The following is an 18,136-nucleotide window of genomic DNA, read 5'->3' on the forward strand; positions in this document are numbered from 1 at the left end:
GGATATTTAATCACAAATATAATTGTGAATTACCATTCACATAAGTAGATGCTGCTTAAAACCAAGTTTTCTCTGAGAGTATTCATTGATTCCACATGTGCATAGTATATTACAAACATTTGGAACCAGATTAGACTATCCTGAATATTATGGGATAACTCCTTCAAAATGTTAAGGACTGTGTGAACACCAGTTTCTGTGAATAATTATCACACATTAACATGTTAGATTTTGAATACTGTAGTTAGGGAGGTAGGAGCAGAAATAGTACTGCAGCCTAGCATTTTACAACCAGCATTTGGCAAGGATGGGCAACAGACCCAGGTTGTTTCAGACTTCACACATAAGACCTGATCCTAACTAGACAGGTTAAAACATACATATTAAAAGTATTAGATGAGCAGCTAATTCTACAGGGGTCATTGTCTCACATGTCCTGCCAACAAACTACACAACATGAATTTTACAGTAACAGTTCCACCATCATAAAATGCATATAAAATAACATTGATTAAGCACTCTTCCAAATATTACATCACACCGAGGCACAAACACCGCATCACCCACAATCTGCCACATACATAAATCTGGCTGCAGTCCTATGACTTCATACTTGGAGAAGTAAGCCCCTGTGACTCCTAAATAAACATGGCCACAATTGGATTGCATGGTCACAAACTTTCAGTCAGTTGCCCATAATTAGCCACACCACATTATATGCACTATGCCAATATGATTAAACACTTCCCATGCACTCAGTCACAGATGTTGTAATATTCACCTATAGAAATTTCACTGAGTTTAATAGACTGACTGGAGCATATTGCTTCTTATGCATGTAACAAATGTACACAACCAACCAGAATTAGATGTGCCCAGCCAATGCTATGTAGAAGGCACAGATAAGCTGGGCTTGGTACAGTTTCTCTCTCTCTCTCTCTCTCTCTCTCTCTCTCTCTCTCTCTCTCACACACACACACACACACACACACACTCCAGACTATTTTCAGGGTTCCCTCCCCCAGTACATGCAGCACCCTACATTTTTGTTCCCTTTGCTTCCAGTAGCCAACCCAATTCATGCACATGTGGAAGAATTTGCTGTGCAGGACCAAGAATGCATGCTTCCATTCAAATTAAGTTTTTATAATGTATTAGATACTAAAACAGTTATGACTCTTATATCCAAGCTGGCCATTTCACATCCCCACAAGTTCAACCATTGTATATGTGCCCATTCACAGCTCTCCATAAACCAGATCATGTACACATGACTGGAGTCTCCACATCCCACCCAATTTGGAGTAATCCCATTGGAGACACTGGAACTGCTCTGTAGTTGATGGGCTGCTGATTATGGCTTCAGTTATGTTCATACACACTTAGCTTATTATATGGCTGCACATCAGCACAGTGAAACACCATGCACACATTAAGTCAGACGGTGTCAGTTTTACACGTATCACACATTAAAATATATAGTCCCTTCGCACAACACAACCGCATTATCCACAAACGTTCATCGTCCCAGTGCAAGCAAATCCAAAGATGGACCATACCAACAAAAAATGTAGGAAGTATGTGGTCAACGGTAACATACCGCTTACTCTCCTGTGCGTTAACCCGTGTCAGTCAGCAAGTAAGCACATACTTTCTTGTGCATCGTCTCCTGTGTGCCGTTAGGGAGGGAAAGGGGGATATAGACGGGGCGGGGGGAGTCGATCCTATCTCTGAATGGTCTCTGATGCTGGCGATTTACCTCTGTGCACCGGGGTCTACATTCACAGGGTGCAGGCGAGCGATTGGGCGGCCGGGGGGGGCACCTATCCATCTTTTGCTGCTCCAGCGGGAGGCTATCTCCCTCATATCGCTACGCTGCCCACCCCACCCTCTGCTACTTTCAGTATGTGTGTGGACTCTTAGAAGAGAGGTGGAGGTAAAGTTGGAAGCAGAGTCTCCCCGGCTCCCGGCTTCGGTTTCTTCGCACGTCCAGACTACGTAGGTGAAATACCCTTTCAGCGCAAGCATGAAAGGGTTAACCGAAGTGGGGGCGGGGTTCTCCCCCCCCCCCGCCCGCGCGCTCTGCCCCTCACCCACTTCTCTCCCCCCCTTCGGGTAGGCGGAGCTTCATCCCCGGCATAGAGGCGGTTGGCGGCGGTTGGGGCCTCCTCAGAGCCTCTTTAAAATGAATCCGAGTGGGGTTGGGAATAGCCGAGCACCAGAAAGCGCGCGAGGGCCGACGCTGGGCTTGTGCGCGGCGGGAAGCGGGTCGGGAGCTGCTGCTGCTGCTGCTGCTGCTGCCTGCAGCAGTGAGCGCTGGGCTTCGAGGGGGGCAGCGGTGCTGCTGGACTGGCGGCGCTGGGCTTTGCCCTGAGGCGACAGAGAGAAGGGAGACGCTCCCCTTCACTGGCGCACACTCGCTTTGGGGGAAGAGCAGAAGGATTGTTAATATTTTAATATATATTTTTGAGAGAGAGCGACATTCAGTTTCCTCAAACTTTTCTTTTTAACCAACACAAAACAAAACAAAAATTCTCCTTCTGCCTCCACGCACACGCTTTTTTTCTGCATATTTCGGCTAAGTGGCTTCTTTCCACCCTCAGTATCCTCGAAGCAAGGAGGGAATTAAAAAAAAAGAGAGAACATTTCTTTTGGTTCCTCTCGCTTCCTGAGAGGGGAGTGGTTTTCCTGAAGAGGAAGCCATCGAGTTATTCTTAAATAAAGTTTCTCTCCCACTCACCCCCTTTTTTTGTACGTGCTATGGGCGGTTAAGCTTTATTTTGTGGTGTGCTGTTCTATTTATTTAAAAGAAACGAAGCTCACAAAGAGGGATCCCAGAGATCGCCCATCTGCCTGTTTGTCACAATGTACAATACAGTGTGGGATATGGATCGCGATGACACGGACTGGAGGGAGGTGATGATGCCATATTCAACTGAGCTGATATTTTATATCGAAATGGACCCACCAGGTAAGAAGCAACACCTACTTGGTTAAAAAAAAAAAGTTTAATTGTGTTTAGGTTTACAATCGTAGTGGTTCTTAAGTGTCGGGCATCTGTATTAAAAGTTTATTGTTCTTCCCTCCAATGGGACAGGCTTTGGTTCTTCTCTCATTTTCTCTCCTGGAGAAGCAAAGAACAGTACTTGGAGGGGTGTAAACTTTTGCTCTTACTGTGTTCCGCTGTGCCCATTAAGCGAGTCGTTTTCATAAGGCTCGTTTTTGTTAAGAATCGAGAGCTACCTGCTATTAGGCTGCAGAATCCAGAACACACGTTTTCCTTTCCCTTTCCTCCTATTGTAAGTTCTTTGTACCGTGTATCTGTATTCATAATCTCACCTACACTCATCTATTTAAAAATGTTATCTTCTCTATCACTTTCCGACACTAAATGTTTGGTTAATGTTTTTGGTCCTTATGTTTTTGAACTGATTCTTTTAGCTTTTGATTCTATGTTGGCTTCTGTAAGAAAACTTGCAGCCCAGTCCTTTGCTTGTGTGCTCAGGAATAAAATTACACAGATTTCATTTCAGCTTCCTATCATAATAAGCATGCATAGGATTGTAGCTTAAGTACTATGCATTATTTCCAGTGCTGAGAGGTATTGTCCCTACTTCGTTCTGGCGTAGGACTTCTTTTGTTTCTGGAGAGGAATGAGATGTGAGAAGAGCCAGAAGTTAGGTGAATCAGAAAAGGAAGCTGGATCCATTTGACATCACTCCTAGTGAAATTATAGTGGTTGGTGTTTGAAATTGCTGCAGGCTTGTGATTCTTAAAACCATGCTGGTGATGGTTTTAATAAGGAAAAAAGCTACATTACATTTTGGTTAAATTTAATTTGAGATTGTTGTGAGGTGTGTGTTTTTTTTATGAAGTTCGGAAAATACACTCCCTTCCATTACTTCAGAGTTCTGGTTGTCATGCAGATATGTGATTCTTTGTGACCTAAGGTGTTTAGGCTGTACCAGCTGAATAATAGAAGTAAAAGTAACCTCAGAGATAATCCAGCTCAGCCAGATACAATAGCATGGTTTCTTGGACTTTATCCACACCAATGATGCTCATTCATGCTTCTCTTAAATCTCCAGAGTGTTCCATAACTTCTTAAGAAAAATTATCCAAGAGTCTTGTCGCATTTGAAATACTAACAAATTTATTATGGCATAAGCTTTCATGGACTCAGGCATACTTTGTCAGCTTGAGTTCACAAAAGCTTATGCCATAATAAATCTGTTAGTAAGGTGCCACAAGATTATTTTGCAAGAGACTAATATGGCTACTCCTCTGGAAATTCTTCAGAAAACTTATTCCTGAATGCATATTGATATTGGCAGCTTCAAACATCAACCAGAAGTCTGTGAAACTGCAGTTTAAATACTTTTTTAAAAAAGTTCAGTCCTATCTCTTGGTGCATGTAGCAACCATTCTCTGTTTCCTTTATGATAGCAGTTTTCAATAATCCAGAGAACTATCTTATTTCCTCTTAGGCTGCAATCTTCTACTCACCTGGAAGTAAATCACATTGAACTCAATAGGACTTACTCCCAAGTAGGGAAAGGATTGAGCTGTATAATCTCTAAGCAAAACATGTCCAGTTATTGTTTTTTTTTAGTACCTCCTATGTTGTCATGACCTTCTAATGGCTATCATATTTGTTTTCTGAATTGCTGAAGCATAAGTTAAATTAAAAGTTGGTAATGAAAACTGTGAACATTTCCTGTGAGGAAGACTGAAATCTGATCAGGGCTATATGCTATGTGCACAACAGAGAAAAAAAGAAATTTCTGTACTTTGAATAAACTATGCAAATGAAGCAAACTGGTATAGTTCTACTTTGCATAGTTGTGAACCCAACACTAAGGTTTTCAAGGATTTATAATGTTTGCTAAAGAGAGAGAACATAGAAGCTGGGGATGGAGGGTGACATTAAAATTAGTAATAAGACGATAGTAGGAACATGATAAGGTTAATAATACAGTAGTTATAAGGAGGGGAGCATATGCAAAGCATTAGACCTCTCTGCATATCCATTCAGATTTCTGATGCTTCATCAGACAGTTAAACTTTTTATCAACCACCATGAAAGCTGGGAACTTGATCCGGTGTAAAAAAAATTTAAAACTGACCTTCTCTGCGGATCTGATGTATGTATAAAATAGCATGCAGTCCTTAATACATAGTTATTTGTACTTTTATGATTTGGTTAGCTAGCTGAAATAAATAAATAAATAAATAAATAATGTATATGATCACATGTGCACATCTATCTCATTTTAAGCTTTTTAACTTGTAGAATATATTTTAAATTCTATTTTTCTTACACATTTCTGTTGTCAGTATATGTTTAGGTATATCTGTTCCATGTAGCCTTTTAAATTTTGAGTTGTTTTTGGATTGTATTCAGGAGAATGCTACAGTAGATATTGGCCATCCTATTCCAATAGATTGAATTACATTAGATACATTTATCAAAGAACATTTGTGGGACCCCAGAATTTTCCATTCTTGTTCATTATGTTCCACAGTATTTCCAGGAAAAGTGCTTATAGGTTATGTTGGAATGCTTTCTCTAAGACTTCAAGTATGTCTCTTGACCCAACCAGGAACTCTACACCCTGTATTTGAAAACCATTGGAGTTCACTCAATTTTTAAAGAGACTTTCCTAGGTAGTATAGTGCAGGCAAATTCACAAATGTGGAAGGAAGACCTTCATGACTCTTACCTCACCACAAACTTTCAGAGTGCTTAGATGTGAGAGAGATATCAGAACAAGTGTAAGGAAAGAAAAACGGTTCAGAAGTGATAAGTCTGGCTATTGCTAAAAATTGAATTTTCATATATAAAGAATGCCAATGCAATAAATCTTGTCAATTTAATATCCAAACTAGATGAACATTGTTTCATTTTCACCAAAATGTTTATTATAATAGTTGTCATTATTGAGTTTCTTTACAGAACAACCATGTTAATGCAGTATAGCACTGAATTGATGCAGGCCTCCTAATAGCTGTTTCCAGGATTTTGTTTGAATAACTTTTGGGGTGTATGAGTAACCTACTACATCTAGTGTTGATCAAGTATCTCCATTCACTTCAGTAGCCTGCTGCTAGCATAAATGATTTAAGAATAATAGTCTAGATTGCTGCTAGTTTACTAAATCATAGTTTTTTGTAGTGCAATTTATGGGTGTCAGTCTTAGTCTTCAGTTGTCTAAATATTTCATATTGATAGATTAAAGGCATAGTTGGCTTGGCAGGTGGGTGAAATCTGCATGTCTTCCTCATGAGGGACTTGGATCTGGAAGTAACGATATTAAGCAACGGGCAAGCATTGGATATTTAGTGGAATAAGTTTGTTTTTCTTATGATGGTCAAAAGCCAGATTTCTACAATATGCTTTTTAAATGATTAAATATATGTAGCTAAATCTTACAATGAAAATAAAAAAATAGAATGGGAAGATAATTTTTACCCCATTATGACTCATTTAGACATAATTGAAAATTGTATATGGGTACTTTACCAATGAGCTCTTACACTTATCAGAGTATATTTAAATAGAGGTACATACCATGGTTTCTCTGGAAAGCTCATGTACATACTGAGGGCTCGCTCTTTCTTTCTTTCTTTCTCTCTCTCTCTCTCTCTCTCTCTCTCTCTGTGTGTGTGTGTGTATATATATTTGTAGGAGCATAGGAAGCTGCTTTATATCAAGTAAGGCCACTGGTCAGTCTTGCTCAGAATTGTCTACCAGTGACTGGCAACAGCTCTCCAGGGTTTCAGTCCGGAGGCTTTCCTAGCTTTGTCTGGAGATGCCAAGTTTAAACCCAGGACCTTTTGAATGCAAAGTGTGTGTTCTGAGGTACAGTCTTCATGTATGATAAAGGGAAGCTACCTAAATTGTCAAGAATATCTCCTCTTGCTCTGCTAGCATTTAATAAGAGATCACTGGCATAATGTATCAGCATTGTTAATGTGGTCTGTGGCAGTGCACATTAGTTGAGTGAGTAGATTACATCATCTCCAGTGGCAGTGAAGCACAGTTGTGGAATGTTCAATAGCTTAGAAACCTATTACCTATTATATGTGAGAATGTATAAATAGGCAAGTTGGCCTGCAAATTTTTAGATCATGTTTTTTCTTAACTAAGTTTAAAACACTTGCCAATAACTCATTAATAACAATTTAAAAACTGTTTTCAATTGTTAATGGCAACAATTTTCAGCATTTTGTCCAGGGAGAGCTTTTGTGTTGCTTAGGAGTGCTAGAACATTATTTTATGGACTACATTGCCCTAGCTGTTCAGACTTAGCAGAAAATTAACTTCTAGCCAAAGTGTAAGATTTTATACGTGTGTCTTGTGCTGATATCAAGTTGTTGAAGCAAGTTCTTTAAAGATGCAGTAGAAATAGACTATATAAATTCAGAAATACATTAGTGACAGAACTTTATGAATATGAAACTTTATATTACCTCTTCAATCAATTATTGAAGGAATGCAAAAGTGTATCTTCCCAGGGTGAAAAAAACAGTCATGTAGGTTGGATTGTCCTGAAATCCATCATAATTATTGAATACTTATTAATTGGATGTTAGTCAATTAGATCGATATGTATTCAAATTAACATTGTTGAAGTTGGCTTTTTTCTCCTTTAAATTTACTGAGCTTCAGAGGTATAAGCTATGATGCAATAGTCTGTATTCTCAAACACCCCCCTTACTTTGCAGTTAGTTGTCAAGTAAGCTCACTTGACAGTGTTATTCCAAAGTGGAGAGGAACAGGTTTATAAATTCTTGAAAATATTGTTAATGTTTAGCTTTTTAAAATATGATCCTGCAACATCTGAGACTTTGTAAACATTCCCAGTGAGCTCTTGCTTTTAACATGAAGTGCTGCAGTAACAAACTATGCATTAATGGATTATATTATGTTGAATCTGATTTTGGAGTGGGTCCTTCTAAAGTACATTGACATCAGTTCCTTTTTGACTGTCCATTGAATTATACGACTTGCACTTTTTCTTGACTAGCAAGGATTTGAAAGAATATGTGCTTTCCTTGTCTTCATTTCTGTAGGGTGTTGCCTGCTTAATGTATTTCCAACATGCAAATGATAATGTTTGTTGTTGGAAATCTTACGCAAAGAGGAAGGGCTGTAGCTCAGTGGTAGAGCATCTGCTTTGCATGCAAAAGGTTCCAGGTTTAATCTCTAGTATCTCTGCATAGGGCTGGAAGATACCGCTATGTGAAACCCTGAAGAGCCACTGCTAGTCAGTGTAGAGAATACTGAGCTTGATAGACCATTGGTCTCACTCGTCGTAACTCAGCTACCTGTGTTCTAATGTATAAAAATTAAATGGTCACACACTAAACCACATTTGGTCACAGCTTCTGAGTGTATGCACTCAGTATAAAAGATACATCTTGAATTGTCTCATAATCATTTGTATATATGTGTGCTTATGCATGTGCATGTACACAAATGTTATTACAGAGCAATCCAGGCATCTCTACTGCCGAGGATCTCTCCTTGTCCCCTTCCATGGGTCATTTTCCCTCTTAATAGCAAAGTGTTTATCCAAGGACTAAATGTGGAGCAGTTTACATGGATTTGTAAGTAAGCAAGTGACACAAAAATTACCACAAGGAGAAAAAGAAGCAAAAACAAAGTGCAGGCACATAGGCAGCTTTCGTGCACTAATTTATATTATCCAATGTCCCTGAAGACATAACATAAAAGGGCTTCCCCCCCTTTCTTAAGATGCTCGCAACAGAGGGGCATGTACTCTGCTGCATCGGAGACTTAGGAAGTGACACAAGAGTGTAAGGAATGGGCAACTTGTAGTACAAGGTCAAGAGAAAATTTTTAGAGGTGCCATAGGTAGGATTTTCTTCATTCTTATGAGTCATATTGGTAAGGAGAAAGGAACTCTTTTCTCAGACCGGCTGTGATCCAGTAAGGTCTGTTGCCTTCTTGTTGCACCCGTCTCCCCCACATGTCTAGCATAAGGTGTCTGAATTATTTTGCTCATTATTTTTCTCTTGTCAACAAGTGCTTCTCACATGGGTCATTTTGTTAGATTTTTTTTTTATTTGCTACTTTCAGGCCGTAGTATAAGAGGATTTCCTTAGATGAGGCAGCTATGACTTAGCTACTGTTGAGACTTGCAAGCCCGTCTCTAGCCCCTCCTGGAGCCATTGCCCATATGTAAGTGAAAAGTCTGAATGTAGGGCTTTTCCATTGAGCATCTTAGTGACCGGGGAGTGCAAATGCTGGGGGGTGGGGTTGCCTTTCAATATTCTCAGATGCCATAGAAATAGTTCTGTGTGCCATATCTGGTGCATGGACTAAGCTGGAAGCAGAGGAAATATGTGATGTATCGATTAGTACTTAGAGGGTTCTGCTCTGGAACCCCTTGGGTTAGACTCGACAACTTTCATATTCTGTTTGTACTTGATGCTATGAGTTGTAGGAGGAATAGTTGAGTCTTAGCTGTTTTATCTCTTTAATACTGAAAATAAGAGTGCTAGAGTATATTTATATTGTGGAAGGAACTGTCGAATGCTGAAGAAAACAACAGACTTCAGAACTTAAAATGCCATGGGCTCCTTAACAAAACTTAATTCGGGTCATGAAGGCCTATCAGTTCTGGTACTTCATCTTTCCTTTCTGTTGGGGTTTAAGAGGGTATAGTGGGGAGTGTCTGCACATTTCACCAGAACCCCTCTGATACGGCAGAAATGAATGGAAGGGTCACTAAGTACTTTGTACCTCTCGAATCAGGGATGCTATAGGATGGGACACCCTATCTCTGATGCTGCTTTGAAATTATGCACATGCTGGGGTAGAAATTGCAGTAACATCTCTATGCTGCATTGCGGGCCTCCTGGCTCAGTTGCACATCAGCAAAAAAGATCATATGGATCAGTTGCACATCAATGTGCCGTTGCTCTTAAAATGGATATGTATTTCTGCACTTGTATAACTTGGCCTAAGTGAATTTTTTTACTAAGTTCTCAACTGCTTGTTCTTTAAAAGTTAGCAATGGTATATTCCATTTGATATGTGATAAACTAATGTGTTTGATAGTTCCACTTCCTTATCTTTGAGGTTTCAAATGGCAGAATCAAAGCTGGTACATTGTACTTTTCAGGCTTAAGCTCATGGTAATGTAATAGCTATGTGTATTCTGTTGGTTAAATAGAACATTCATAAGTGCATGTGTTTCCGAAAAAAATAATGTTGTTGCAGTAAGAACCTCTTCACATGTTTACTTAAAACAGTCTTCACAAGCCTGGTGCCCTCCATGGCAGTGCTGACTGGAGCTAATGGGTCTTATAGTCTAAAACATCCGAAGAGCACCTGGTTAGTGGAGTCTGACTTAAAATGTTTTGTGTTGCCTCACTGTACCTTGCTATCAATTAAGCTTACAAAGCTTACAGCAGGGATGGAGAACTTGTTTCAGCCTGAGGGCCAGATTTGACCCTGCCCAACTTTCATGGGTCTGCATTCCAACCTCTGAAAGAAAAAAAGTATCTACCTCTTTTCCCTCCCTCCATTGCCAAACACACTGCACAAGGCATGCAACACACAGTATTCCATACGTACCAAACAAACACTCAGCCACACACACAGAGGGTCATTTAGTCTCGCAGACTGGACATATAGACAAACAGGCAGGGTGTGTGCACACACATACTCAGCATTTCCAACCCTTACTCTCCATTGCTAGGGTGAAGGTGACTGGAAAGCTCTCCCTCTTTCTTTCCTTTAAAGAGGATCTTTAAAGCACAGGCATCTTATCTCTCAATTATTGCATTAAATAGCACAGTGCTAAGGTGGGTTGGGCAATGGGAAATACTGCCTTTTATTTATGAGGAGGCAGAAAGCTTATTTCTGATCTTAGTGCTATTGTGTTTAATGCCAAGATCATCCCTCTAACTGCTTTTTAAGGGTTAAGGGTTTTTAAGGTTAAGCCCTACAGTATCTGATCTAATTAATAGATTTTAATAATCAGAATATAGTACAGGGGTCAGCAACCTTTTTGGACCCATGAGCAGATTTGTAAATCAGATAAACTGTTGTTGGCACCACATGTGAAGGAAGTTGAAGTGGTGCGTCCGCTCTTAAAGAAAACATCATTAGATCCTTTTGATCCAACCAATTACTGCCCGGTTTCGAATCTATCGTACCTGGGTAAGGTAATTGAGAGAACGGTTGCTGAACAGCTTGGTAGGTTTCTGGAGGAAATATCGGATTTGGATCCATTTCAGTCTGGCTTTCGCCCTGGTTATGGGACCGAGATGGCTCTGGTCGCCCTAACAGACGATCTCTGTAGACAGCTGGATCAAGGTGGGTCGGGACTTCTGATTCTTCTAGATTTGTCAGCAGCCTTCGGCGTGGTCAATCATGAACTTTTGGACCACCGCCTTGCCGACATCGGCATTCAGGGCACAGTCAGACAATGACTGCGCTCCTTTATCTCAGGTCGGGGACAGAGGGTGGCGCTAGGGAAGGAGTTGTCATTGCGGCATTCCTTGGTGTGTGGAGTGCCTCAGGGCGCAATCCTTTCCCCAATGTTTTTTAATATCTTTATGCACCCCCTTACCCAGATTGTCCAGAACTTTGGGCTGGGTTGTCATATGCTGATGACACCCAGCTTTATCTGTTGATGGATGGCCATCCTGACTTGGCCCCGGACACACTGACCAGATGCTTGGAAGCTGTGGCTGGATGGCTGCGTGGGAGCAGGTTGAAGTTAAATCCTTTGACAACAGACGTCCTCTGGCTGGGTCGGGACGACATGGGCTTGGGGGGCCATCTCCCATCTCTTGCGGGGGCTCAATTAGTGCCGGTACCTTCTGTCAAGAGTTTGAGTGTAACCTTCAACGCCTCCCTCTCTATGGAGGCGCAGCTTGCAGCTACAGCAAAGGCGGCATTTTTCCCTCTCTGCCCTATTAAGCAGTTGGTCCCTTACCTTTCTCACCCTGATCTGGCCACAGTGATCCATGCGATGGTCACCTCCAGGCTTGATTACTATAATTCGCTCTACGCAGGGCTGCCCTTGAAACTGACTCAGAAACTCCAGCGGGTGCAGAATGCCACAGCGAGATTCCTTACGGGGTCCTCGCCTCAGGATCACATTCATCCAGTGCTTTACCAGCTGCACTGGCTCCTGGTGGAGTACAGGGTCAGGTTCAAGGTGCTGGTTTTGACCTTTAAAGCCCTATGCAGCCTAGGACTCTCGTACCTATGGGACCACCTCTCCTGGTATGCCCCATGGAGGACCTTAAGGTTCATAAATAACAACACTTTGGAAGTCCCAAGCCCCAAGGAGGTTAGATTGGCCTCAACCAGGGCCAGGGCCTTTTCAGCTCTGGCCCCGGCCTGGTGGAATGCCCTACTGCAGGAGATAAGGGCTCTGTGGGATTTGACATCTTTCCGCAAGACGGAGCTGTTGCGCCTGGCCTTTGGGCTAGACTCAGTCTGATCCCCCCTTTCTCCCCCCCCCCCCCTTTCCCTTTTTTATGGAACCCCTTATATGGGATTTTGTATATAAATTTTCCCTCGGCTCTTTTTGCTGGCCCATGTAGGACCAGCATGGATAGTTTGGCCCTGGTGAATATTTGAGGTTTCCTCCCCTTGTGATCTTGATTTATGGGCTACCACAGTTAAGCCTGGGGGTAAAGCATTCCATTGTTTTATTTGAAGCCTAATTTCAGATGGGGGAATGGGGCCCTGTGAGCATCAAAGAAAGCCTCCATGGGCACTTGTGTATCTATGAGCATCCATATTAGTGACCCATGATATAATAGATGTGCCAGTTGAGCCATTAGTCATGGTAAAGTGACTAATGACATGGGATGATTGGCAGGTGGGTGGGGCTTGCTCAGACAGGCCTGGTTGGCCAGATTAAGATTAAAAATATATTTTCTAGAAGTAGCGAAACAATGTAAACAGAACATGAAAATGAGTAGAAAATATCTACAAAAATACCTTGCATTATATCTCATCTTGCTTAGTCGCTGAAAATCCCTTTTCTGAAGACTAATAAAGAAGTGCCTATACATATTGATAGAGAGTGCATTCCATAGCCAGCGGTTACAGATTTAGGTTACAGTTTAGGACACAAAATGAATATATGTACACTTATGTTTGTACAAAAAAAATTCCTTCCAGTAGCACCTTAAAGACCAACTAAGTTAGTTCTTGGTATGAGCTTTCATGTGCATGCACATGAAAGCTCATACCAAGAACTAACTTAGTTGGTCTTTAAGGTGCTACTGGAAGGATTTTTTTTTTTGTTTTGACTATGGCAGACCAACACGGCTACCTATCTGTAACTGGAACTTATGTTTGTAGTATCTCTTCAGTCATCTGCATGTAGCAGAGAATTGTGTGTGTGTGGTGAAATAGGTATGTTTAGCTATTTTAGTGGCACTCCTGATCTTTAATATAAGTTTCTTAACTGAGTGAAATTAACCATTTGTGACATATTCAAAACCACTAACAGGTATACCTGCGTTAAGGCAGCCAGTCATCTTTGGTACTTTACATGTTATAAAGCTTTAAAATAAAATGAGAAGTAGCAGGTTATAGCAAAGGTCTGTGGTGAGTTAAGTGGTCTTATGCTGGAAACAGTTTTCTGACTTCATCTGCATAAAAAGTTAAACTGAGCTACCTACAGTAGTTGTGGAGTTTTATTTGGGGACATATAAATATATGAGGTAAGGGGTTGCCAATGTAGTGCCCACCACTAAGGCCTCCATTGGCACCCATGGGCAGGGTCCCAGACTTTGAGCTTTCATTAAAAAAAGTAAGTAGCCCTCTAGAAAGAAAGCTATGAAGCAAAATGTGGAGGTACCTTTCCAAGTATTTGCTAAATATGTGCCCCCATACCTTTACATACACACCTCAAACCAGCAGTGACGGTAGTGTTATAGCAGGTCCCATTCATATGTGATCACTTGAGAAGGTTAAACTTGTTTAAATAGGCTTACATGTTTTTCAGAAAAGTGACAAGTTTTGAGAACAGTATGGTTTCCCATGTCCTTGGCCCATTCTATCATAAAGATTTCCTTGATATTATTGCATTACTGTGATGTTTGTATACATATTTTATAACTGATGTTGTCCAATCCATTACTTTGAGGTTTCATTTTTGGATGGTAGCACAGCTTGCCTGGTATATTCAAACTTACAGAAGGAAGAGTTACATTTTGTTAGAGCGAAAATAAGAGAAACTAACAAGGGCTGTAAATGTAGAATAAATAATTAAATTCTGGAAATCATGGGTTGTATCCATCTGTGTTGCACAGATGGGGGGGCAGTGGACAAATAGTGAAAAATTGCTTCCATCCCTTTTCTTACAACGGAATCTTTATTGTCAGTTGAGCAATGCTGTTGAATACATGCAACCCCTTATCTACACGTCTAAATGATGTAAATTGTTGGCAAACTAGTTTGAAAAGCAGGATATAAACGACTTAAATAAAAATCAAGTTATTGAGAGTTTTTCTCTCTGGCTAAAAAGAATGTAAATCCTGTTTAGAACTCCTTAAGCTGAGTTTGGGCAGCTGCTAGTGCTAGGCCTGAAGCTTCAGCTTCTCAGGCAGAGAGCACAAATTCTTACTCAAGTGTGACATGGACATCATAGAGCTCCTTCAGCCCTCTCTGATAATAGCAAGCCCTTCTGCTTGAGAAATATCAGGGAACTTCCTGCTATAAGGTGTATTCTGGTTGTGATTTCTGTAGCAGTCTTACGTTAAGGAAGTTAGTTTTGGTGCATGAGTGCAATAGAAAAGTATGCTACTTATTGAAATGTTTGGTACAACAGAGGAGACGGTAGCTATGTGGTTAGCCAGCCACCTACTTGGTTGGTGCAAGTAGATTAGTGAGTGTCAGCTTCCCTGCACCCCTTAACCCTGTAAAGCAGGGAGAGGTAGCTACAATAGTGCTGCAGTATTCTTCCTGCACACTGGGAAAAATAATGCTGCAGTGCTCTTATTTTTGCCTATGTCACTTGGGAGGGGGGTAGCAGAGCAGAGGGAAGAGCCAGTATGTACAGTAGCAGTTAATATCGCAGCACTCTGCTATGATACTAATTTGACTCCTGATGGCCAGGTACTGCAGAAGGAAGGGAGACCTGGCTGGAAGGAGTGATGAAGCACTATTGAAGCATATGTTGGCGGCAAAAGACTGAGAGATGTAGCTGCAGCAGTGATGCCCCAGTATCCCATCGCTGCAAAAAAGTGTTGTGGAGATGGGAGGAAAGTGTATTTTTCCTAAACTATTTGTAAGGTTATTATAGAATAATGTGGAAAACAAAATAAAATGCACAATATAGAAAGGAAGAAATTGTGGTTTTATTAAAGATTTTCAGAGTCAACTGAAATAAAGAAGGATTCTGGGTAACTGCAAATTAATGAGACCATTGAAACTGTTCTCTTGAGGTACAACAACTGTAGTTCTTTGGCCTCATTATTATGCCTTTCTGTAGCAACATTTTGCTTCTTATTCTGAAAATGTTTATAGAGCTATCACTTAAGAGAACTGGAATATGGCTTGTACGTATGACATATTATTTTGTAACTTGTAATAATTGCTTTTTAAAAAAGTGGTATACTAGCAGTGCAGCAAATAGCAGACTTTCATTTATATGCATGTGACTAAATGCTGTAGGCTTCACTTCCATGCACACTTATCTGGTGGGATTATTGATTGTGTATATGATGGTTGGTGGTGAATCTCCTTGACATAAGGTGCATTACTGTATTTTTAAATAAACACGTCTTCTGCACAGCTCTTCAAATAGCTACCATACTTTATCTTTGGGAAACTAAGGGTGCCTATGGGATGCATATAAGGGTGCAGATCTGGAGGAAGAGCCTGAGTGGAATCCACAGCAGTCTTGCCACTCAAGCTAAGCGCCAAATTATAAATTACTCAGGATGTCTACTATTGGCTCTCCCAATGTTTTCTTTACAAATGAAATGCCATAATGGGTTGTCCATTTGATTATAGCAGTGTGTGCATTTAACAATTCCGCAAGCCACTAAGCCTTCCAAAATGAATGTCCCGATTTAGATTGCTCCTCCCCAAGCACCCCTGCTGAGGTAGAGAGGAAAATGAAGTAACATGCAGTTTTGCCCTTATAGGCTTACAATTTCTAAAGATACAGGCCTCTATCTAGCATCCAGATTATTTCTTTCCTCAGGGAAAAAAAGGCAGTAGAGACTAATTAGTATTATTCTAGATACTCCGGTATCTCCTCTTCCTCATTCTCCAAGGACTTTCCGCTTTACATGAAAACAAATTACAGCATCGTTCAATAGAGATAGAGAGTGTAGATTCTAACTGACATGTAAAGAAGATGCTATTTCTTATGGCTGCTGTAAAAATTGGTTAGTTTTATAGGTCTTGGGTTCATAGTCTACATGTAGTATTATCAAATTCTTCATCACCTTTGCTGCCGTTCTGGTCAGACACTTGTAGAAGAATGGGGTAACAGTCTACCAGTAAGAACAGAACTGAATCATCCCCACCAAATGCTCCTTTCAGTTGCAAAAAATATAAAAAAATCAAAGCAATGGAAAGAACCCAGCTTGATCTATCTTAGAAGGACACAGAAATAAAAGGGAATGGTTTTGTTTATGTAATGGAGAAAATGTGCTTCCCTACTGGAAAATTAACTTTAAAATGAGTGTTCAACCTGATAACTGGATTCCATCCAGTTAGTCTGCCTGTAACCATCTGATCTCTTTATTTCAGCTTAATACTAATATGAGGACTTTGTCTCCGGCTTCATGTTGTTCTGAAGGCAGCCCTGTTTAGGGAAGTTTTTAATCTTTTAAGTTTTATTCTGTTTTTAGTGTTCTGTTGGTAGCCGCCCAGAGTAGCCGGGGAAACCCAGTCAGATAGGTGGGGTATAAATAATAAAATTGTTTATTATTATTATTTTTATTAAATTTCTTGTATCCTGGGCTTTAACTTTTCTCCTCAGACACATTCTGATTCTCAAAAGTCCAGAAAGCATCAAAGACTTTCAAAATTATGCAAAGAGCATCAAGAGAGCCAGGTCTTGGTGTTCTAACATTTTTTCTTTAGGGGAGAAAAACTATGAGACTGTATGGCATTCTACAAATTGAAAACAACCGACAGACCTTTGCTGCAATCCTATATATTTATAGGATTGAGCTGGGAATAAGCTCAACTGAACATACTGTAACTTCTTGCTGGGGTGAGGGGACGGACATGTATAGAATTGCTCTGTAAGAATGTTCCCATCCCCTAATGCATTCACACAGATCTAGCAAGGGGATTTGCCTGATTTGTGTTGTTCTTATTGAACTGGTTGGTTGTGTCTTTTGATGGGAGATACACCAAAGCTAGTTGCACATGATTACAACTAGAATGTACCTGTGAGTCTTACTTCCTGAGTGGTTTGGGCTGCTGCTCCTGCTTTTATTATTATTATTAGAATTTATATACCACCCTAGACCCAGAGGTCTCAGGTCAGTTCACAGAATAAAATCAAAATATAAAATCACAAAATACATAATCAGAATAAAAACAACAACCCAATAATCCCCCCCCCACACACACACATTTTAAAAGCATATAAAGCACACAGCACTTTGGCCTTCTTGGAAACATGGTTACTTATGTTGTAGATATTGTTGCAGGTTGGGGGGACCCCCCCCCCAAACCCTAGAAAATAATAAATGGTAAGATTTTGACTATTTGGGATATGATGAGGAAATACAAGCTGCATAGGAATTCCTCGGCAAGCCTGTGCAAAATGATGTGGCCAAGCTAAGGCCATTGCCAATGCAAGAGAACTGTCCTTCCCTCCTGCCCTGAGGTGTGAACAGACATAGGGGATTTGGAAAGTTGCCAGGGTAAGTGGGCATGATGTCATAGGAAGAGTGGGGCCTTTGGCATGAAGCTTTGGAATAGCTGAAAAAAGCACAGAACAATCTTGGTTGGCTGGCTGAAGGCAGTTAAGGAGTGATTCCTTGGACTCCAGGGCTGCACTGCTGTGGGGAGCAAGCCCCTCTTAAGATGACCATGTGGTAAGATAGATCTGGATTCCCCCCATCTAAATTCAGGTGTAAACATGTAAATAAATCATAT

The 18,136-nt window shown here is 40.7% G+C and overlaps 1 protein-coding gene across 4 annotated transcripts in view; it reads left to right on the forward strand.

Moving 5' to 3' along the window:
* Positions 1 to 18,136, forward strand: part of PIK3R3 (phosphoinositide-3-kinase regulatory subunit 3) — a 244,736-nt gene that overhangs the window by 193,598 nt on the left and 33,002 nt on the right. Inside the window, exon 1 of one of the 4 annotated variants that reach the window (XM_077928774.1) lies at positions 2,157 to 2,971. The exons of 2 other annotated variants lie outside the window; for them this stretch is intronic. In XM_077928774.1, the coding sequence (XP_077784900.1) occupies positions 2,866 to 2,971 (106 nt within the window). In that variant the 5' untranslated portion in view covers positions 2,157 to 2,865. Of the gene's footprint in view, positions 1 to 2,156; positions 2,972 to 18,136 lie in introns of those variants that run through there. One more of the 4 variants, XM_077928773.1, reaches the window with a different exon arrangement.

Source organism: Podarcis muralis, chromosome 5 (assembly GCF_964188315.1).
Source record: "Podarcis muralis chromosome 5, rPodMur119.hap1.1, whole genome shotgun sequence".
Classification (NCBI taxonomy): Eukaryota; Metazoa; Chordata; class Lepidosauria; order Squamata; family Lacertidae; genus Podarcis; species Podarcis muralis.